Source organism: Haliaeetus albicilla, chromosome 18 (genome assembly GCF_947461875.1).
Source record: "Haliaeetus albicilla chromosome 18, bHalAlb1.1, whole genome shotgun sequence".
Taxonomy (NCBI): Eukaryota; Metazoa; Chordata; class Aves; order Accipitriformes; family Accipitridae; genus Haliaeetus; species Haliaeetus albicilla.
In genome coordinates this window covers 30,750,866-30,772,282 of record NC_091500.1, presented here as the reverse complement: position 1 = coordinate 30,772,282, position 21,417 = coordinate 30,750,866, and the positions used below count along the sequence as shown (strand labels likewise).

Genomic DNA, 21,417 nt, shown 5'->3' with positions numbered 1-21,417 from the left:
GTCTGGGGGCCCTTGGGCTATGGGGTGGGAGCAAGAGGCACCAGGAGAGCCAGATTTAAGGGCCCGCAGAGCCAGGGGCAAAGGGGGCTGGAGGTATGGCACAGGGGGACTTCGCTGGTGCCTGTCCCACCCACAGAGGCGGAGGGGGGGCCTCTCGCAGGGTCAAGCCACCGGCTGTGCAGCTTCCGTGTGCCCAGGTCCTGGGGGCTGCATGGTGCTCGGTGGGATGGGGCCAGTCTCAGCCGTGGGCTGCGCAGTGCCAAGCATGGGGGCACACCTGGCTGCGCACAGGGTGCCAGTGCTGCTGCAGGCTCAGCCACGTATCATGGGCAGCAATGAGGAAAGCCCAGGTGCCCCAGCCCTTCTGGGGGTTTAAGCTTTGTGCTGGGGGGGGTCCTGTTTGCAGTTTGCACTGTCTTTGCTCTGAGGCTGCCAGGAGTCCTTCTTGGCTCAACAACAAGCTGCGTAAACAGGAGCCTGCGGACAGCGTTAATTAGTTAAGTATTTGGCAAAGGAGGAGGCACAGGCAGAATCTGAAAGAGCTGGGGGGGCTGTGCTGCCACCTGCCCCACCGCAGAGCAGGGCAGACCCCGGGCATCTGGGGACGGTCGCATCCTGCTGGGTGCTGCTGGCCTGTCCCAGCCGGGCCAGTGCTGGGACCATCGCTTGCTCCCGAGCACCAGGCAGCCCAGCCTCCAGGCCAGATCTCCATCTGCATTTAAAAGGCTGCTGGTGAAGAGGGGCCCCTGGGGACCCCCCCTGCCGCTGCCTGTGGTTGCCTCTCTCCGAGCCGCGCAAACCAGCGGCTCCTCTCTCCAGCCCTGGGACCCCAACGGGCCCGAGTCCCTGGGTGGCAAGATCCCCCTCCTCTCCCTGGCACCCGAGTTTGCCCCATCAGCTTTGCTTGCTACCTCTGTGGTCCAGTAATATCCCCGATGAGCATTAATCGGGGGCAGCAATACGCTCTTGGGGGGAGGCCTGGGAGAGGCAGATTTGGCTCCAGCGTGGGGGGCTGTCCTGGTGAGGGGTGGGGGAGGCATGCTAGCCAGCACAGGGATCCTGTGCAGGGCCTGAGCGTTGTCAGAGGGACCAGGCGTTTCAGAGCAATCCCTGCCCTACCTGCTGCCCCCTCCCTGGCTCCTGACCTCCAGACTGTGGGGTCCGCCCTCCCAAATCATTAACTGAGGATGAAACACCCCAAAGCCTGGCTGGGGAGTGACGACCGTGTGCAGCGTCTGTCCCCACAGCCCCTGTGATGTGAACTAAATCCATCCTAATTAGCACTGATTTGCATGGGGAAATGAAAATTAATCTAGCCTGGGTTTATTGGAATTAGTGATTCTAGTTGGGCACATCAGAAAGACATCTGGGAGGGCAGGACTTGGTATGGCAGAAAGCTGTCTGCCCCCCATCCTCTCCCTCCCAAGCCCTATTTTGGGGCCCCTTGCTCAGCATCGCCTGCCAGCGTGCCGTGGCGCAGCGGTGCTGTACAGCCACAGGGCTGCTGGGGAGCATCTGCTGGGGCTGGGCTGGGACACCCGGGTTCTGCCCAAGTGCCCTTTGTGGCTGGCAGGGCGATGTTGGTGTGCCCCCTCACCCCCAATGTCCCTTGTTGTGTGATATGGAAAACAGCACTTTTCTGACCCAGTTGCCCCATCCCACAAGTTGTTTCTGTGCACGGTACGAAGAGAGCGAAGGGCAGGGAAGACACCAGCTCCAGCACCTCCAGGGTGGGAGATGCTGCAAGGCCTCCAGGCCGTCAGGTTGCGGGGCGGGGGGAGGGACAGGTCTGTCATGCACATGCATGCACTTGTATTTGCATGCCTCCATGCACATATCTCTGTGCCTGTATTTCCACAGGCGTCTGTGTATGTCCCCACAAGCCTATTTCTGTGCATCCTTCCATGCGTGTCGGCATGTGTGTGCCCCCACGCACACCCCATGCATGTGGCCCCCGTGCATGCCATGCAGGAGCACATTCTCATTCTGGAGGCAAGGGCCCACCAGCGAATGGGCGCAGCAGGGAGAGCCCTGGCTGTGCCCCCTTTGGAGACCTCTGGCCCCGGCTGTCTCCCGACGCTGGTGCTGCCTGGCCTGGGGGTAGCACTGTGGCTCATTGTTATGGGGTCTGTGGCAATGCGGTGAGCAGAATTATCATCACACTCATGAAAAATTAACGAGGAGAAAACAGCTGGGCAGGAGCTTTGTCCACCAGGGCTGGGGGTGGTGCAGTGTGGGCAGGTTGGTGTTGGTTGCAGGATGGGATCTGGTGCCTGTCACTTCTTCATGCATTACCCCTCCCTGGTGTGATTTTTCCAGCCCCAAAACCTGGCCATCCCTCTGGGATTGTGTCTCCCCCCCCCCAGCAGGAGGACCCAGACCTTGGGCAGGTGTGTCCCCAAGCCCCATCACTGCCTCTGGGGCACGCCTGGATATGGTGACCCCCCCCCCATCCCAGCTGGCCCCAGGGATTTCAGCCTGGCTGACAGGAGTGAGACCTCCAGCTCCTGCAGCTGTATTTGCAAGTCAGCCATGAGCTCAAGGGCTGCCAGTGGTGGTGGTGGCTGGGGCTACCTGTCCTGTCTACCTTGGGACAGGGACACCCCAGGGAGCGGTGCGAGGACAGAGCGAACCCTGCTGCAAAGGGATGGGACTGTACTCTCCCCCCTCCCCCTGTGTCTTCTCTGGCTGGTGGGGGGGGTGCTTTTCTGTAGAGCTGTTATTGCCCCCCCCCCCAGGGCTGTAAACACTCAATTAAGCACGAGCGCATGGTCCTGCCTTCCCTGTCGCTGCTGGTAATTATGTAGGTTTTTCGGTGTCAGGCACTGCGGGGAAGCGCGATTACAGCTAATTGGAGCGGCTCTCCCCAGCCCAGGCCCTTCTGCAGCTGCTGGAGCTGCCGCGTGACAGTGGCTCCATGCTCCCCCCAGATATGTGCCCGCAGGATGCATGGGTCCTTCCCACCCGCCCGCTCCATCCTTTTGGCACTGCAGGTCTGGTCAAAGAGCCTGCTGGGTGCCTTCCTGCTATGCTCCGCTCCAGGCTGGGTTTGAGCCCCCACCCATGACTTTGCAGGGACCCATTTGGGCTCCCCAGGCCCCACAGCCACCTTGGAGGCTGCAGCACGATGGGGTGGACCTGACAGAGCCGCTGGCTGGGGCACTCCGGGATCTACACCATAGGTGGGAATCAGCCTGGCCCCATGAGCATACCCTGTGGACTGAGTGCATGGAAGTGGGGAGCCTTTGGGAAGCCAGCGAAGGGCCAGGGTCTGCAAGTGAGAAGGCAGCTGCCCTGCAGTGTGGGCCCCACCAGAGCTGGGGTCTGGTGAGGGGACCTGAGAATTGAGGGGGCTGGGGGGGCAGCGGAGAGGACCTGCTGCCGCCTGTCCCAGGGGAGATGCATCAGGAGTGCAGCATCTGCCATTGATTTCTTATTACAGAGTTCAGCAAGAAAAATGAGGCGCTGGGGCTGCGGAGCAGCAGCCGTGATTTGTCGCCTTCTCGCCGTGTCCTGGCGGGGATGGGAATTGATTTTGGAGTCTCTGGCATCAGTCAGCAGGTTTGGGCGTGGGAGATGGAGAGCTGGAGAGGGGTCGGCCGCCAGGGGCTCAGCGCGGGCCCCCAGAACATGGGAGAGGGGACCCAGACCCGCTTGTGGTGCAGAGAGAGGGTGCTCCCCGGGCCACAAGGCCCCACTCTGTGTCTGGAGCCACGGGGGCTGGAGGTCCTCACCCCTGGCACTGGGCTGGCTCCCCGGACCTTGCCGAGTGGGACCACAGTGTCTCTGCAGGCGGTCCCGAGAGGGCCGTGGCTGCAGGAGGGTCCGCGTCCCCAGGGCCCACCGGGTGGGTGGCAGCGGCAGCAGGCAGAGGCACGGCGGGACCCACGGGCTGCCCCTCCACCCGCGTCCCAGCTCTGCTGGCGCCCGTGCTGCCGGACTGTTCCGCGGGCCAGCGCCCAATGCCGGTGCCGGTGCCGGTGCCGGTGCCGGTCCCCGCCGGCTCGACCCGCGCCGCAGCCACGAGAGGGCGCCCCAGGACTCCCGGAGGCCCCGGGGCGGCCCCACGCGGGACGGCGGCCTCGTGGGCAGGTGCGGGCTGCACGTCCACGAACACGCGTGTCTCGGGCGTGTGTGCATGTCTCAGCCGTGTGCACATGTGTATCAGTCTTGCGCTTGCATGTCAAAGACGTGCGTGTCTGTCAGACGTGTACACCTCAGCCGTGTGCATGCGTGTCTCAGCTGTGTGTGTGCATGTCTCAGCTGTGCGTGTGCATGTCTCAGCCGTGTGCACATGTGTATCAGACTTGCGCTTGCATGTCAAAGACATGCGTGTCTGTCTCAGCCGTGTACACCTCTCAGCCGTGTGCACGCACGTCTCAGCCGTGTGTGTGTGTGCATGTCTCAGCCATGCGCGCATGTGTCTCAGCCGTGTGTTCCTCGGCGCAGCTCTGTCCCCACCAGTATCTTTGTCACAATGAAGGAAGAGGCTATTATGTTTATTAAATTGTATCAAGGCAGCATTACAGCAATTGGCAGCTGGTGACCCCGGTTATTTATAAAACAGGCTTTGGAAATCACAGCTCTGGGCTTGGGCTTTTCTTCAGAGAATTATGGAAAAAAAAATCAATATTGTGGGACGGGGCCAAGTCAGTGGTTAATCGTGGGGTCAGTTCCAGGATACACCTCCTGGTGTGATGGCAGCCATGGAAAAGCTGACCTCCCCCCCTCCACCTCCACAAAATCGCCAGCCAGGGCTCCTGTCCTGCAGCCCCTGCCCTCTGTGGTCATGGGGCTGTGGTGGGGGACATCCCACCCTTCTCGACACCCAGCATGCTGCCTGGGCTGGCAGCTCTGGAACCAAAAAAGGCCAAGGGAGAGTGGCTCCTTCCTCACGCTGGGGTGCTGGCTCCCTGAGCCGGTGGGGACAAGGAAGGGCATCAGCTCATCCACCTTTTGCAGCATTACGGGAGGGGGGTGTCAGAGTCTTGGGGTATTAGGCTGGTGCCCCCTCCCATCCTGCATCGGTTGTGGGTCAGAGATCAGCTCTCCTGGTGTTCATCACACAGCACCTGTGATTAATGGGGGGAATTAGGATGATAATAGCCCTTTAAATGAAGGTGCCAGTTACAAATGACATGTGCCCGTGCTATGTGATGGATGGTGCCAGGGCCAGCCCCTGGGTGCTGGTAAGCGGGCGTGCTCAGAGGCACATTACGGCCAGGGCAGGAGCAAGGAGGGGAGTATGATGTCATAGAGATCAGTGACATCATGGGATGGGCATGACATCACACACCAGCTTAAAGTGAGGTGATGTGGGCCAAGCCCAGCACTGTGTGCACATGGCAGTCTGGCAGGTAGGAAGGGCTGTGGTTGCTCCACCATTATCTGGCTGTGCAAGTCATCATGATATGTCACGATAGTGCTGGCATGTGATGCCCAGCCTCACCAGCCCCTGCGGGGCCACTCGTGCCCCCCGGTGTGGCTGTGCTGGGGCCCAGGTGAGGGGTCCTGGGCAGCAGCCCTGCAGGGCCAGGAACACCCTTCTGTCCCTGGGAGGGGCCGGGTCCCCACAGGATCCAGCCCCTTCTCCTCGTGCTGGGGCTTGTCCCGCAGCGCGGCTCTGTGGGGCTATGAAATATATCCTGTTAATTCACCATTTAATTATTGGCTGTTTGTTTATTGTTTGTTTGCTTTAGTTGGTATGAATTTTTTATGATGGTTTCCATTGCGCCCCGCCAAAAGCCAGTGAGATTTATAGCTTTGGCATGAGCAGAGCCTTAACAAGGGAAAGGTCCCCATTAGCAGCAAGGGATGACCCCATGTCACCGTCAGAGGAGGGTTTGGGGTGGTTCCTCCCAGAGCTGGGGGGGCACAACCAGTGGGTGCCAGCTGTGGGGCCAGGGAAGCTGTGAACTGTGGGGCAGTGGTCCATGCAATGGGGGGGGTTGTGTGGAGCCAGGAGGCTGGTTGGGTGGCTGGGGGGGGCTGTGTGGGGATGAGGGGGGGTGTGAGTGCCAAGGCTGGGAGCCAGAGGAAATGGCATGCTCAGGTGCAGGCACGTTCAGCCCCAAGCCGCAGCATCTCCCATTAATGAAGCACTTCATCACCGCAGCGTTGCGGGGGGGGCACCCAATTCGGAATGATAAATTCCCCGCGACGGCCCTGCACTCGCTCGCAGCAGCCGTGATTCTCCTTCATCTTGAATAATATTTTTGGAGCGGTTGTAAAATAACCCGCCACAGCAGCTGCGAGTGGAGACACCAAGGCCCAGCGGCTCTCTCCAGCCCCCCCTCCCATTTGTCTTTTCAGCTCCCCACCCTGCGGGGGCAGCTCCCCACAGCCCTTGTATGGGGCCAGGGACTGCACCAGCACACATGTGAGCGTGCACCTAGCCATGCATGTTTGTGTGTATGCACATGTGCAAGCATATGTCTGCTTATAAACACGTCTGTATGTCCATGTTGGGACATGTGCGCACGCGCATGTCCATGCACATGTGTCTGTGTGCAGGTACATGTAGCTGTGCAGACAGAGGTGTGTCTCTGTGCACGCGTGTGTATGTGAGTGCAGAGCTGCTTAGCTGCATGTACGTGTAGCTCTCCATTTGCAGGTGTGTGTCCATGCACGTGCACGCTTCCTGAGGTCAGCTGCTGTAATTCTTTTCTCTCTAGGAAGTATTTGTGGGCTGTCTTGTTCTTCCCCAAAAGCGCTGACCCATCAGAACTGCATGGTGCCAGGCAGGGGCAGCGACGAAAGAGAAGAAGCTCCAGTAGTGTCTTTTTGCTGGTATTTATTGTGTCTCCCTCAGGGGGCAGGGAGGGTGAGGAGCACGCAGGAGCCCCCCCCAGCACTCTGTAGGGCTGAGCCCCTTGCCACTGTCACTCCCGTGGGGCTGCGGGCAGCCTACCCAGGAGGCCTCCTGAGCAGCAGGGCACACGCTGTAATCACCACGGAAGAGGGAAGCATGGCACAGAATTAAACTGTCTCTTAATTACAATCATTAATGAGCATGGAGGCAGCTGGGCTTTGTGGGCAGGGAATCCTGCTGCATCTCTAGGGGAAGACCTGGGCTTGTCTGCAGGGAGGTAGGAGCTTGCATTGGGCCAGGGTGCAGGTTGCTCCAAAGCAGACCTGGCTGTGATGGGACCAGAATCCCCCAGACGTCCTGGGCTCCTGATGCTGCTGGACGCCCTCTTAGGATCTGTGCTCAGTGCTTTGGTGCTGTGCTCCAAAGGGGTTGTGGCACCGCGCGAGTCCTCCCTCGCACCTCTGCCGTGACCCTACGCACGCACCCCCTCCCCACGCACCACACTGGTGTCCCTGTGCCGCAGCAGCCCTTGGCAGAGGAACGCAGCGAAGGACGCGCGCGTGCCTGTGCCGAGGACAGGATGCACTCTGTCTTGGGGAGTGGCACTTAATCAATCCCATTTCAAAACTCTAATTATATCAACAAAGGCCTCAACACGGCGCTGCTGGCTGCAATTCAGGCCTTGTTTATTTATTTCCACACACTCCAGAGAAGTTTCTCCCCTTTGTCCTTTTATACTTTGCTGAAAAAAATAAGGTTAGGATAGAGTGGCACTGACGGGGCTGTGCTGTGCTGGGCGGAGGGTGCTAAGGTGGGGAGGGAGGCCGGACTGCCAGGCTGGGGGGGGCAGCAGTGGGGTCCTGGGCATGTGTGGGAGAGCAGAGACTCTGTGGGGTGCTCCAAGCCAAAACTGCAAAGTGGGGGGCTTACAGGTCAGTGGTAAAAAGAATTGCCAGAACTCGTGTGTGCATGCATGTGTGGGAGTGTTCATGTGCAAGTACCTGCTGCTGTGTCAGCATGTATGTTGTCTACCTATGCATGCGTGTGTGCATGCATGTATGCATGAGCAAAGTCTGGTCTACTGGGGGGCGCTGGCTTTTGACCATGAGCCCTCAGTGGAAGGGGTGTGCGACAGGGACTGGCCCATGCCCATCAGGTGCGTGCCACTGCCACCATCGTATGCTACCTTGCCATGCTCTGCCCCCAGCTGCCCCCCCAGACACGGGCTGTGCTGGCTCTTGGCACTGCCACAGCATGACCAGCACCCCCTTGATAAGGGTCGGGGAGGCCCAGTCCCTGCTCAGTTCCAGCCTGCTTCCTTTGGCTGCCCACTCTGTCCATCTCCCCAGTCTTTTGTTAAGAGCCAGTGGATACAAATAACTGGTTTCTATATGCACAGCAGCATCTGTTACTGCCAGGGAGATTTGCATTGCTAAATGTAAATTGGGTGTTATGTCATTTATCATAAATGGGAGGGTGGAGGGGGGGCGCTGAGGGGAGGCAGCAAACATCGGTAAAGTTGTCATAACAAATCACACCACTCATCGTTCGCCCTGGCAGGAAGGTGTGGAGTAACCTGTGAAGCATTTGCACGTGGGTGGAAGGGGCTGGCCCTTGTACAGAGAGGGAAACTGAGGCATGAACGCGGTCTGGGGTGCAGCAGCATGTGGGGACCACAGGCATCCAAACCCAAAGCTCATCATTAACCCGGTCATCGGGGCTCACTACGGGAGAGGCTGGAAGGAGCAGACTGCAGCCGGGGCTGAGGACCTGATGCTCAGCCTCCCTCTCCCCTTCCAGCTTGCAGTGTCCGGGGGCTGGGATCCCCATCCTGTCCCGCCCCGTCCCTCCCAGCCCTGCTGCAGACGCCTCCCTCGCATCTCCTGCCCACCCTCCATCCTCGGACGGCACTCGGGAACCTGCCATTGCAGCTGGACCTTGCCCACACCCTCGCCATGAAGGGCCCCCTGCTTGGAGGCATGTTCTCCCGGCATGTCAAGCGGCACCCCGGAGTGAGTCACCCCCACACCCTTTCCCTCCAGGGACTTCCCTTTCTTCCCCATCCCTCTGCATCCCTCTGCCCCTCTCCTCCTCCCAGGGACCCCCAGCAGTCCCCATCCCTCTGGGCTCGTCCTTGCCCTTCTCTTGCCACACGCCTTGGGGACCCTGTGCTTCCCCACATCCTTCTCCCTCCTTCCCACCCCTCCATTCCTCCTGCCCTCCTCTGCCCTTTGCACCCTTTGCCAGCCTCCTCTTCCTCCCACTCCCCAAACCCCTTCTCAGCCTCCCAGTCCAGCTCCTCTGCCCTCCCCTTGCCTTCCCAGGCTGTACCTGCTTGCCAGCTTCCCCTTCACACCGTCCTCCCAGCTCTCACACCACCCTCCAGGTAAGAGGGGCTTTCCTGGCGGTCCCCAGCCCTCCTTTACCAAGGAGAGGTGAGACTACCCTGCACTGTCTGACCCGCTCCCTCTGTCCAGCACCACTGAGGGGCCAGGGCTCCTTCACTGAGCCGGGCTGGGCTTTGGGCACATTGACTCTTGCACACGCACCCAGGCTTACTTACCCTGACAGGCATGTCTGCTGGCAGATGCTTGGGTGAAGGGTGCTGCTCCGTGTCCTCCCTCCGCTACACCCTGCTCCCAGGGCATCTTTGGGGAGGGGTGGGAATGGAAATCAAGCCCCCTCCCCACTTGCCCTGGCAGCCCCAGGTTTGAAGGGCTAATTTGCGTCCTTTCAGCTCAGATCTGTCCCTGCCCCCTGCCATCAAAATTTCAAGCTGAGGGTTTTGTGCACAAAGACGCTTAAACCCTCATAAACTAGAGACCCTCTGAGATGGTGGCAGCTGGGCGAGTGTCCCTGCCCTGCCAGGATGGGCCTCTTTTGCTGCCGGGCTGGATCCCCTCCTGCAACAGGGACCTGGCCCTTGTCAGAGGGTCCCCAGCCACCCTTCGCCTGTCCCCAGTGCCCAGTGCACTCCCAGGGGACCTGACAGGGGCTGGTGGCCTGGGGAGGGCTAACAAGCTGCAAGTGCTGGGCTGAAAGTCACGTAAGCTGTTGGCACTTGGGTCTGGTGGAGGCTAGAGCAGCCAGGCTGGAAAAGATGATGAGCCATGGCTGAGCATCCGGATGCCTGGCTTGCCAGCAGGCTCGGGCAGGGGAGGGGAGTCCAGGGTTGGAGCAGGAGGCACCCGGGGCTGGGCTCTTCCAGGGAAAGGCGGGTGCCTGTGCCCTGCCAGCACTGAGGGCACAGGCAGCCAGAACGCTCGGGTGCTTTTCACATCCTCAGTGAGAGTGGATGGATTGACAGCACGGGCCAGGGCTCCTGCGCTCTTTGTGGCACTGCTGTGTGCAGAATGGGGATGGGATTTAGGACTTTCTGCTCATGCCTGCCGTGGTTTCCCCAGCTGTCAAACAGAGGACTGTGTGTGACTTGGGGGGCACAGAAAGGCCCCCCAAGCAGCATGTGTAAAGGGGGGGCGGTCCTGGGTTCCTGTATGTGAAGTGCCTGGCACGCACCTGGCTCCATTAAGCAGGATTATTGCCGGCAGAGGTTGCTGGGGCAATTTTTGACATGTCGTCCATTACACGTGATCAGCTGCAGCTCATGCCAGCCAGGTACATCAGCATTTTCACCTGGCAATAGACTCCCCCACCGCAGCATGCCCCGCTGCCTGCCCACCTGGCAGTGATTAATGTCCCAGGCACACTGGTGGAGCACCGTGGTGGTGAAGCACAGGAGCTTTGGCAGGACAAGAACCCACCCGGCATGGCGGTCCAGGGGCTGCACGGCTCAGTGGGTGCCTTTCGGGCAGCGGGCAGAGCCCAGCACTGCGTCCCACCGTCTACTCACCTCGGCACATGGTCCTGCCACAGGAGGGAATGCTCATCTGCAGCCTGGTATGAGGTGCTCATCCCACCGTGTCGAGGTATGGGGCCCCTGCCTCACCCAGCACCTTCACACATTTGTTTTTTCCTTCCTGCTATTTTTTAGCCAGAGCTGTAGGAACGGGGCCAGATCCCCACTCTGGCAGAGCTGGCACAAGCTCACTGCCTGGTCACTTGAAGTGCTGAGTGGTGGCTGGGGCTGCAGCTGGCCTGCGGTGGGGGCTGGCCATGCCTGGCCAGGGGGCTCAGCCCCGCTTGCTGGCAGAGACAGGAGTCCTGGGGAGCTGTGTGGTGCCTGCCTCGCTCCCAACAGGTCCCCACAGTTGGGCAAATGCTGCTCGCACACAAACAGCTTTTTAACTCTCTGTACACTTAAGGTCAAGCTCTCAATACATCTTGTTTATTTTCATGCATGTCTTGGGGGGGATCAGGCCCCACTGCCTGCACCTGCAGCTCCGGAGCCCCTTGCCTGCTGCATGAGCGGTTCCCCCAGCTCCCCCACCCTTAATTCTTCCCAGGCATTAATTACCCAGAAGGTGTCAGCAGCAGATGGTGAGACGAACCCATCGCCCCAAATCTCCTCCAACAGACACTGCAATTCCCGGCGCTGTGGAGTTCGTCTTGATTAGCCGGCGGTTGGGTAGCGGCTACTGCCAGATCCTCTTGGCACCCAGCCGCACACGGCGCAAAAGATCATTATCTGCTGATGCCTCTAACCTCCCGAATTGGCGCTGGCATCTGCCGGGTGCTCGATCAGCTAGTGTGAGCACGGAGCACTGCTTCGCTTGGGCACGGGCGCTGCTGAGCAGGAGCTGGGCCATGCTGGGGGCACTGGGAGAGGATGCGGGGTGTCCAGCTGGGGACTGAAGGCTGGGCAGGTAGAGTGCTTGGGGAGGGGGACACACCCGAGTGCCCGGGTGTCTTCCCCACAAGACCCCCTCCCCGTGCAGGTCATCGAGGTGCTTGGCAGAGAACAGAGGGGTTTGGACAGACCCTTTTCTTCGTGTTTTAGAGTCGTCGTCCCCCAGACTTATCCAAGTGGGGAAACTGAGTCACTGAGCGGTGGGTGGTCAGGTGGGGGTTTGGAGACACTTTCTAAGAGCTCCAGCTGCCAAGCAGAACTGGAAATATAACCCAGGCACTCAGGTGCTGGCAATGCAAACTGCGCAGCGCACATGGCTCTCGCGGCACCGCTGGCCCCCACTCCCCGCTCTGCGCTAATGGGCACTGCGAGGCGCCAGCCGTGTTTGCTTTCCCAGGGGCACGGGTTGGCGGGAGGTTCATTATGCTCACACCGTCTTCCCTGGCACGGGGGGGCCGCTGCAATTTGGGGGAGGTCAAAGCAGCCTCATCTCGGCTCCGATTGAGGCCACGTCTCCCCGGGGCACTGGGGGATTGGCAGCGCAAGCGGAGGGGGGAGCGGAGATGAGAAGATGGATCTGGTCGCCCTGCGAAGGCACGATGAAAGTCCCCGTGTGCATGGAGGGGAATGAAGGGACCTCCTGCTCACGGGGATGCCTGCTGCAGGGCTGGGCCAGCTCCCAGGGGGGTTGGGGGGGGGGGGGGGGGCAGGGGTTGCTGAGTGCCCCTCCGTGCTGCACTGTCACCATGTCCCCGAGACCTGCTCTGGACCCAGCTGCTTGGCCACCAACCTGATGCCTGGCTCCAGCACGTCCCAGTCCATCCCCGCTGTAGGCGCAAGGGAAGGTGGACTGAGCCGTCCTCATCTTGTGCTTTGTCAGGAGATGGCGTGGAAGGCGTGCAGGGCCGGGGGGGGGGGGCAGCTGCAAGGGGGGGACGGAGATTCTGCCGGAGGGGAGCAGCATGGCTCGGGGCCAAACCCTGCCCAGGCTGCGGCCCTGCACTGGGCAGGGATGGAGGCCCACGTGGAGGAATCGGAATCGCTAGCCGAGGCTCAGCCTCTTACCTAGGGCACCATGCTCGCTGGGAACGGGCCCCCAGGCCCTCAGCCGCGGCCGCGCCAGCCAGAGCCGGTGCCGGGCAGCAGCAGGCGGAGAGGAAGCGATTTCTCATTCCAAATCCAATTCCTCTCCAACACGAGCCGATTTTTCTCTCCCTCTTTTAATTCAGTCACTCAAGCTGACAGCTACACTGTGTACCGCAGCCCAGCTACAGGATTGCCTTGCCATATTTCCCCTGTAAATCTCCCAGTGTGTCAGCTCTCCCTTTCACTCTCCAGTCGGCCTGATAAATATTCATTTTATTGGGGTATTTTTCATTTTTCTCTCTTTCTCTCTCCCTGCAGCTCATTCCCCTCATTGGCTTCATCAGCGTCGGCCTGGGCAGTGCTGTCCTGTACTTGCTGAGGCTGGCCCTGTACAGCCCCGATGTCAGGTACGGGTCGGGGTGCCCCCGGGCACCCCTCAGGCACTTGCCTCCCACCCCTGGAGCTGAGGGGCTGATACCCAGGTGTGGTGTGGGGGGGGTGGGTGCTGGGGTGCACAAGGCACCTCGATGCACTCTGACACCCTCATGGCAGGGGTAGGGGGGGCAAACCTGGGAGCAGAGGTACCCGGAGGAGGTGAGGGAAGCTGGGGCACCATCTGCCCTCTCCTTGTTTGGGGGTGCGGGGGGGGGGGAAGGGCCCCCTTCAACCTGCTGCTCTGGGCACTGCACCAGCTGCTGTGAAACGGGGGGCAGGCAGGAGAGAGATGCAGAGGGGTTACGGGGACTGCAGAGGGAGCGGGATGGATGGGTGGATGACGAGGCAGATAAAAGCAGTATGTGACTGATGGAGAGGGGGAAACACAGTGTGGGGAGGGAGGGATTGACAGAGGAATGGGAAACCAGTGGGATGGATGGTTGGAGAAGGAATGGGGAGAGAGAGGGAGGGATGGACAGACATAAAAACAGTGTGCAAGGATGAATGGAGAGGGAGAGAAGGGAGAAGGAGACAAGGTGTGAGGATGGATTGATGAGGAATAGAGGGTGGATAGATTGGCACAGGACAGACAGGCATGCTGTGGTGCACGAGGCTGGGTCTGGTTTTTTTTTTTTTCCCTTGTAGCTCAGTGGCCCACGGTCCCTGCAGCCCGACGCTGTCTAATGCCTATCTAATATTTGTTTGCTCCTGGTAAAACGCTCATTGATTTAATTTGACGCCAGCTGCCCAGGGTACTTAGCTCAGCAATTAGCAGATCCAGGCACCTTGTCTTTGATGGTGGAAGTGCGGGGGGGGGTGGTGCGCACGCATGTGTGTATAAAACAACAGCAGCCCCCCCACAGCAGCACCCCCACAGCACATTAATGCTATTAAACAGCTCCAGGGGTCTGCATCTGCAGCATAGCCCCCCCATCCCCTAATGTGCACGCACACACACACACACGTGCATGCGCATCTTCCCAGATGGAAAATTCTGCTCTTGGCCAACACCAGCAGATTGCAGGGGGACAGGAGAGGGGGAGACGTGAGCTACTCTCTCCAGGGACCCATCCCACGGCTTTGCTGGCCTTCCACAACTCCTCCTGGGACAGGATGGGACATGTCCTCTTTGGAAAGGCTTCATCTGACTAACAGCAGCCACCCCATGCAGTTGTCCTGCACTCTAACAAGCACTGCATGCTCATGAGTGCTGCACATGGCTGCTGTGTCCCTGCTTGCTCACGGCAGGCACAGACAACAGGGCAGGCAGCAGCTTCCCTGCTCGCCAAACAGGGCATGAAGGCTGGGGGCTTGTGGGGAGGCTTTTGGGAACGGGGATGGAGGCAGAGCAGCCGAGGCCAGAAAGCAGCCTCCCATCCCAGGTAGGGGTGCAGCAGGGCAGTGCTGGCCGGGGGGGGGGGGCGGGGGGCAGGCAGGCAGACGTGCACCCCTGCACGTACAGCCAGGGTAGTAGTTTGCAGGCCAGCCCTGCACTGGGGCAGCAGCCAGGCTGCAGTTTGGGTGAGTCAGGCCATGGCCGTGGCACAAGCCTAGGCAGGGGTGCTCTGGGAGCAGCCCCACAGGGAGCCTGCCTGGCCCCGACTCCAGGGGGCTTGGAGGGACCTGGCCAGAATCCCCCAACCTGCCAACCCCAGCAGAACTGGGGAGTGCGGCTACGTTGGCATCTGGGATTATTTCTGCAGAGAGCCAGGGCTCTGGGCATTAGTGGGGGTAAAATGGGGGGGTGGGGGGTGGTGTCTGTCTCCCCCACCCTCCTTACAGGTGCTGATGGCCCCATCACCCCTTGCAGCTGGGATCGAAAAAATAATCCTGAACCCTGGAATAAGCTGAGCCCCACGGACCAGTATAAAGTGAGCACTGGGTGAACTGGGGGCCTGGCACTCTGGGGTGGGGGAACAGCCACATTTAGGGCAAGACATCACGTTTTCCTCGGGGAAGGGGGAAAGGTGGCACCAGCCCTGGGGCAGAGGTGCGTGAGCCCTCCAGCTCCTTGTGCTCAGATTTGGGGAGGGGAGCGCTGTCCCCACCCCCCCACCCCACAGCCAAGGCCAGGCTGCAGTGATGGCCACAGATCACACAGCTCCCTTTCCTGTCCCTCCCTCCTCCAGTTTCTGGCAGTTTCCACCGACTACAAGAGCCTCAAGAAAGACCGTCCCAGTTTCTGAGATGACTCCAGGATGCGCCCGGGCAGGGGAGAGCATGCCCACCCCCCCAGCGGCACCGCCACAGCCCCCACCAGCCCTCCTGGCTTCTGCCTGCCCCATGGCTCTGTGACAGTCACCATGCACACAGGTCTGACTGCTTCCCCAGCAAACCCAAACCATGGGGCTGCATCCCCCCCCCCCCCCCCCCCCCCCGCAATAAACCACGTCACTCCGGGAGCAATGTGAGTGCTGTTGCCAGCACCCCTGCACCCTCCCATCCTGCCTGGCATGCTGCTCTCACCATCATGTCTCGCCTGCATTAAACTCACAGGACAGTAATAAATTATTGGGGCTGGGAGGGCAGCAAAATGGATTATGTATGCTGTTTCCCAGGCCCATAAACATAGGAGACATCCAACACCCCCCCGTGAAGGCTGGGGTGGGGGCTCACATCCCGCTGGAAGCAGTGGTTCATGGCCCCCGGGTGCCGCGTTTCCGCTCTCCCACGCTCCAGGGCCCTGGGGGCTGCCCAGGGACCACCGCGGTCCCAACCTAGCCCCTCTGGAGAGGAAAAGAGGCGGGTGGAGTGGAGGGGCTCACACACACACATATCCATGTGGATGCACACGCATGTCCTGTGTGCACGTGCTACCCCTGCTCTCCCTGCGTTACGTGCCATGGGGAAGGGGCCTGTCCTTTGCCAGAGGCAGGGGAGTCCTGCCTGGCGGTTTGGTTTGGCTAAGGCCATGCGAGGGAACTCATGGCGAGTAAATACAGAGCAGATGACCCAGGACAGCGGGATGTGCCGGGGAACAGGCAGCTGCCTGGTCTGCCAGGGGCTGGGCTATACCTCTACCCAGGCCGTGCTATGGTGAGCAAGGGGGTCTCACTGGCAGCTCTACCCCCCACAGCAGGAAGGCAGTAGGGAGGGCAGCCTGGGCCACGGCCCCCCACTGTACCTGTCTTGCTCCGGGGCTCAGTGTAACCCTCTGCCTCTCCCCTGCCCTCAGAGCCCACTGGATGAAGCACTGGGGTGGAGGAGAAGGGATGGGGACACTGAGGTATGACCATGGGCAAGGAGACCCAGGGGTCTGTTCCCCGCGTCCACTCAGAGCGCACTGGCACAGTGCTGGGGCCCCCCAGGGACACCGTCCCCCATGACACCTCATCACCAACCTCTCCCTCCCCAGCTCAGCACCCACACTCCTCTGCACCGGCAGGCTCTGCCCCCGCTTTTATTAGCAACCCTGCCCCCCAGAAAAGTGCAAGGGGGAACAAGGCTGGAGCAAGGACTGGGCCCTCCCCCCATCAGGGTCTGCAGCGGGTCTCTGTACCCTAATGCTGAGAGCAGGACAGGGGCGAGCCGTCCCCCACCCTGGGGAGGCAGTACCTGATCCTAAAGGTGCTGGTGGGGGACAAAGGGGAGTAGGGAATGCAGAGGGTGGTTTTAAGCCTCCCATTGCCCCCAGGTAGTCCCGGCCTGGCAGGAGCGGTGGGAGTCCCCACTCAGTGATCACTGAAGCCAGGCATGGGGAAGGCACGAGCAAAGGTCTCCACGCGCTGGCGCAGGTCAGCCAAGCGGCGCTGCGTCTCCACGTCCTGCAGCAAGAAGGTCTTGAACTCCTGGAGCTTGCCTGGGGGCAGACAGGGAGCCGTTGAGAAGGGTGGGGGGACATTACAGCAGCCTTGTCCCTGCTCCCAGGCAAGGGAGGAGGCTGGCACCAGCTCAGGGCGCAGTCCCCGCACCCCAAACAAGAGAGGTACTGACTGGCACCCAGGAAAGGGGAAGACGGGGGCCCCCGCTCACTCACTGGTTTTGCTCTTGACATCCAGGGCCAGCGCGATGCCCTCGTCAATGAAAGCCACCACTTTCTGGAAATCCTCCTCACGGAAGTGGCGGGAGGTCAGCGCGGGTGCACCTGGGGGACAGAGCCCATCAGGACCAGGAGCTGCTCGGGGGCACCAACCACAGAAGCCAATCCCACCAAGGGCCTCCCCAAGTCCCAGCCCCCATGGGGTCCTGTGCCCCTCTCTGAGCCAGAAACTGGCCCCAAATTCCAATGTGGAGTCCTCAGAGAGGGTGAAACAGAGGGAGGATGCCCTGGGGTGAAAGCCTGGGACCCCCCCTCCCAGGGAAGGGGCTGGAGGGAGGCAGGAAGACTCCTCCAAGCAGGGCCTGTCCCTCACCCAGGCGCAGCCCCCCTGGCGTGAGCGCGCTCTTGTCCCCTGGGCATGTGTTCTTGTTTGCAGTGATGGAGACGAGCTCCAGCACGCGCTCAGCCCGTGCACCGTCAATGCCCTTAGGCCGCAGGTCCACCAGCACCAGGTGGTTGTCAGTGCCACCTGGGGAGCAAGGGAAAGGGGTTAGGAGTGACAGCCACCCCTGAGCATGCCCAGCCATCCCCTCTCCTCACCACCACATCCTGGCCCCTTCCCAACTCTGCAGCGCTGCCCCCGTTCTGCCTCCAAAGCCCTGTTCTGCCTTGCACCCCCCTTCTCTGCCCCCCAACGCTCCCCACTGCTGCTTAGCGGCACCGAGGCCAAGTGGTGCCACCTGCGACCTACCGCAGCCTCATCCCTCCTTGTCCCCAAAAGCACAGGGAAGGAGGCATTACCTGACACCAGGGTGTACCCGCGCTGGAGCAGGGCCTGTGCCATGGCTTTGGCGTTCTTCAGCACCTGCTGGCAGTACTGGCGGAAAGCTGGCGAGCTGGCCTGGGAGGGGGGGCCACATCAGCGCAGGGCCTGGGTCACCTCCAGCCCTGAACCCACTGCCCCGGCACCGACCTGTTTGAGGGCCACGGCCACGGCAGCAATGGCGTGATTGTGGGGCCCCCCTTGCAGGGAGGGGAAGACAGCAAAGTTGATCCTGTCCTCCAGGTCGTAGAGCGTCTCCTTGCCCGTCTTCTTATCCACTGACCGCACACCCTTGCGGTAGAAGATCAGTCCTGACCTGGTGGTGAAAGAGAGCTGGTACTGCTCCTCCTGCCTGCCCACTACTGCCCTATGGCAGGGGCTTGGCCCTTCTGCACCACGGGGCAGCACCGACACGGCTACCACCCTCCCCCGGTTCCCTCCTGCTCAGCTCTGGCCCCAGCCAGAGCACGAAATACAACCTCTGCTTTGTGCTCCCCCACCGCGGGCGGGCGGCCTCCCAGGGGAGGGAGCAGCAGGACAGAGCCTCACCTGGCGCCGCGCAGGGTCTTGTGCGTGGTGCTGGTGACCAGGTCCGCGTGCTCAAAGGGCGAAGGGATGGCCTTGGCTGCCACCAGCCCGCTGATGTGCGCCATGTCCGCCAGCAAGTACGCCTTCACCTCCTCGCACACCTGGGGACGTGGGGCATGGGGAGTCACGGGCTGTCCCTGTCCCCACAGCCATGAGTGGGGTGCAGTTGCCCTCGAGCTGCCACAGGCACGAGAGCTCCCACCACCCAGGACGGAGCCCACCACCGTGTACCTTCTTCATGCGGGCGTAGTCGATGAGGCGGGCGTACGCACTGGTGCCGGCGATGATGAGACGAGGACGGAAGAGCCGTGCCGTCACCTCCAGCTGGTCATAGTCGATCAGCCCCGTGGCTGGCTGAGAAGGACAGACAGACAGACAGCTTGCCGAGGCACATGCACCTCCCTGCCCCCAGCTCTGAGCACAGCACGTTTGGCTGAACCACAGGCAGCTCCCAAGCACACCATAGCACCGGGATGTGGTTGGGACACAGGGAGGGTAGGGCAGGGGATGGCAGAACAGCTCGGGCACCTCAGGGGCACTGCCAGGATCAACGGCTCAGCCAGCAGATCCCCCCTTCCCCCAGGAACCTGCCCCCCTCAGCTCACATCAAGTTTGTAGGGCATTGACTCGAAGAAGATGGATGTTGCTGAGATTCTCTTGATGTCCGACATGTACCCATGTGTGAGGCTGCAGGGGAAGGCAGAGGTCCAGGATCAGGCTAGGCCCCCCAGGAGGCAGCAGGCTCCAGGCTGGCCCACCCCACAACATACTGGCCCCCATCAGGCAGGTCCAGCCCCATAAGGCGGTCGTGGGGCTGCAGCAGGGCTGTGTAGGCTGCAAAGTTGGCTGGAGACCCCGAGTAGGGCTGAACGTTGACGCCCCAGCAAGCAGGATCCAGGTCGAATGCCTCCAGAGCCCGCTGCTCGCACAGCAGCTCGATCTGGTCTACCACCTCGGCTCCCCCATAGTACCTGGAGAAGAAAGGAGGTGGTTACAGGGGGCCTTGCCCCCGCCAGCCCCACAGCCTCCCACGCTGCCCCACAGCCTCCCACGCTGCCCCACAGAAGACCTCAGTGGAGAGGAGAGCCTCCCCGCTGAAGCACCTGCTCCTGCCCCAGGGCTCGCCTTAACCTTTCCTGCAGCCGAATCCCGGCTGCTGGAGGACCCCTGATGCCACCAGTGCCCTCCCCCCTCCCAGAGCCTGCTCCCCTCCTTTACCTCTTGCCAGGGTACCCCTCTGAGTACTTGTTGTTGAGGCAGGAGCCCAGGGCTTCCAGTGCTGCCCGGCTGCAGAAATTCTGGGGGAGAAAGGGGGTCAGAGACAGGGCAGCAGAGCTCCCACCTGAGCAGGGATCCCCCAGGACTGTCACCACCCCCTGCCCCAAGCACCGCATACCCCACCTCAGAGGCGATGAGCTCCAGCCCCCGGCACTGCCGATCCTTCTCCTTCTGGACCAGGGTCCACATCTCGGGGTCGCTCTCAGCCAGACTCTCCTGACCTGTCCAGCCAGGCACGTGCCCGGTGGCAGCCGCTGTGGCGGTGCCATGCTGCACCCGCTGGCTGCCAGCGGCCACCCAGCCACCACATCGCTGCAGGGCCTGCACAGGAGAGGGGGGGCTGACAGGCTGCGACCCCGCACAGGTGGGTGCCAGGCCCCCTCACCCCTGAAACGCCCCTGGACCAGCAGGTGACAGCGTCAGGAGCAAGACGTCGGTGTTGTGTCTCCAGCCACTGGTGCCACCCCCCAGGGTGGGCAAGTGGGGACCCCCAAGGTCCCCACAAGGCACCTAGGGACCCCCCCCCACAGTCTCCCAGGCCCACGGCCAGGGCAGGAGCACCTCGCCTCTGCTGAGAGACGGTGCCAAAGCAGCCAGAACGGCAGCCAAACCTGCCACGGGTGCAGAGCACGTGCGCAGCAGAGCTGCACATGCGTGTGCATGTGTGCGCGCCCAGGTGGGACGGCCAGACCCTCGGCCACCCCACGGGGCCCCCCCCCGTTGTGCACGGTGCTGCGGGGGGGGCTGTGTGTGCAAGGACACCCACAGCACCCACACACACGACACGGTTCACATCGGGGGGGGGCTTCTACTGCTCCCCTCAGCCCGGCGTCCCGAAGAGCATGGAAGGGGAACTGTGCCCCCCCTCGTGGCCCTGCCGGCGGTGCCCGGTGCCGGTGCCCGGTCCCAGGTGATGTAACCACGGCCGCCCCATTGCATCACCCGCGGGGCCGCGGTCGCTGGGCAGGGGCCAAGGCCGGCGGCGGTGGCTGTCCCGGCGCGGGGACTTTGGGACGGACGCAAAGTCCGCGGGTCGCTGCCCAGCCCGAGGCGGGGGGGGCCGGGGGACCGCTGCCCCGACACCCGCCGGGCAGGAGATGCGTCACCCCCCGGGCTGCAAAAGGGCGCTGGGGCCGGCGAGGGTCCGGAGAAACGGGTACGCAAGGGGCGACCCCCCGGGCACCGGGACCCCCCTGCGGTACCCGGACACCCCCCCCCCCGGGCACCGGGAGCCCCTGCGAGCACCGGAACGCCCCCGGGACAGGGACAGCCTGCGAGCACCGGGACCACTGCGGGCACCGAGACTTCCCCGGGTACCGGGGGCCCCTTGCGGGCACCGGCACCCCCTGGGTACCGGGACTCCCCGTGCACCGGCACCCCGCGGGCACCGGGACCCCCGCGGGCGCCGGGACCCCCGCGGGCGCCGGGACTCCCCCTGTCAGCTCCGAGACTCACCCTGCCCAGGCGGAGCGGCCACATCGCGGTCCGCGCTCCAGGCGGGTCCCGGTCCCGGTGCCGGTGCCGGTGCCGACCCCTGCCCCGCCCCACCCCGGCCCGGCCCGGCCCCGCCGACGCCGCGCGAGCGCTGCCGGGGCGGGGCGGGGCCAAGGGGCTACCGGCACCGCGGCGCCCGACGGGAAACTGGCGGTCCAGCCCACCCCGGCCGCGTG

At 62.2% G+C, this 21,417-nt stretch overlaps 2 protein-coding genes across 3 annotated transcripts; one reads left to right on the top strand and one right to left on the bottom strand.

Moving 5' to 3' along the window:
• Positions 1-8,631: 8,631 nt before the first annotated feature.
• Positions 8,632-15,611, top strand: NDUFA4L2 (NDUFA4 mitochondrial complex associated like 2). 2 transcript variants are annotated; one of them, XM_069806509.1, is made up of 5 exons: positions 8,632-8,823; positions 12,963-13,051; positions 13,725-13,790; positions 14,890-14,950; positions 15,209-15,611. In XM_069806509.1, the coding sequence occupies exons 1-5, from the start codon at positions 8,767-8,769 to the stop codon at positions 15,263-15,265; spliced, it is 330 nt and encodes a 109-aa protein (XP_069662610.1). In that variant the 5' UTR covers positions 8,632-8,766; the 3' UTR covers positions 15,266-15,611. The 2 variants fall into 2 exon arrangements, with proteins under 2 accessions (XP_069662610.1, XP_069662611.1); XM_069806510.1 differs by lacking the exon at positions 13,725-13,790 and having other exon boundaries at positions 8,654-8,823.
• Positions 15,612-16,453: 842 nt separating this feature from the next.
• On the bottom strand, positions 16,454-21,363 carry SHMT2 (serine hydroxymethyltransferase 2). Its single transcript, XM_069806505.1, has 12 exons — positions 21,203-21,363; positions 19,871-20,068; positions 19,688-19,767; positions 19,240-19,440; positions 19,075-19,156; positions 18,701-18,823; positions 18,431-18,570; positions 18,032-18,197; positions 17,860-17,959; positions 17,432-17,587; positions 17,056-17,163; positions 16,454-16,878 (listed from the first exon to the last, which is right to left on the bottom strand). The coding sequence occupies exons 1-12, from the start codon at positions 21,224-21,226 to the stop codon at positions 16,751-16,753; spliced, it is 1,506 nt and encodes a 501-aa protein (XP_069662606.1). The 5' UTR covers positions 21,227-21,363; the 3' UTR covers positions 16,454-16,750.
• Between the last annotated feature and the right edge of the window lie 54 nt (positions 21,364-21,417).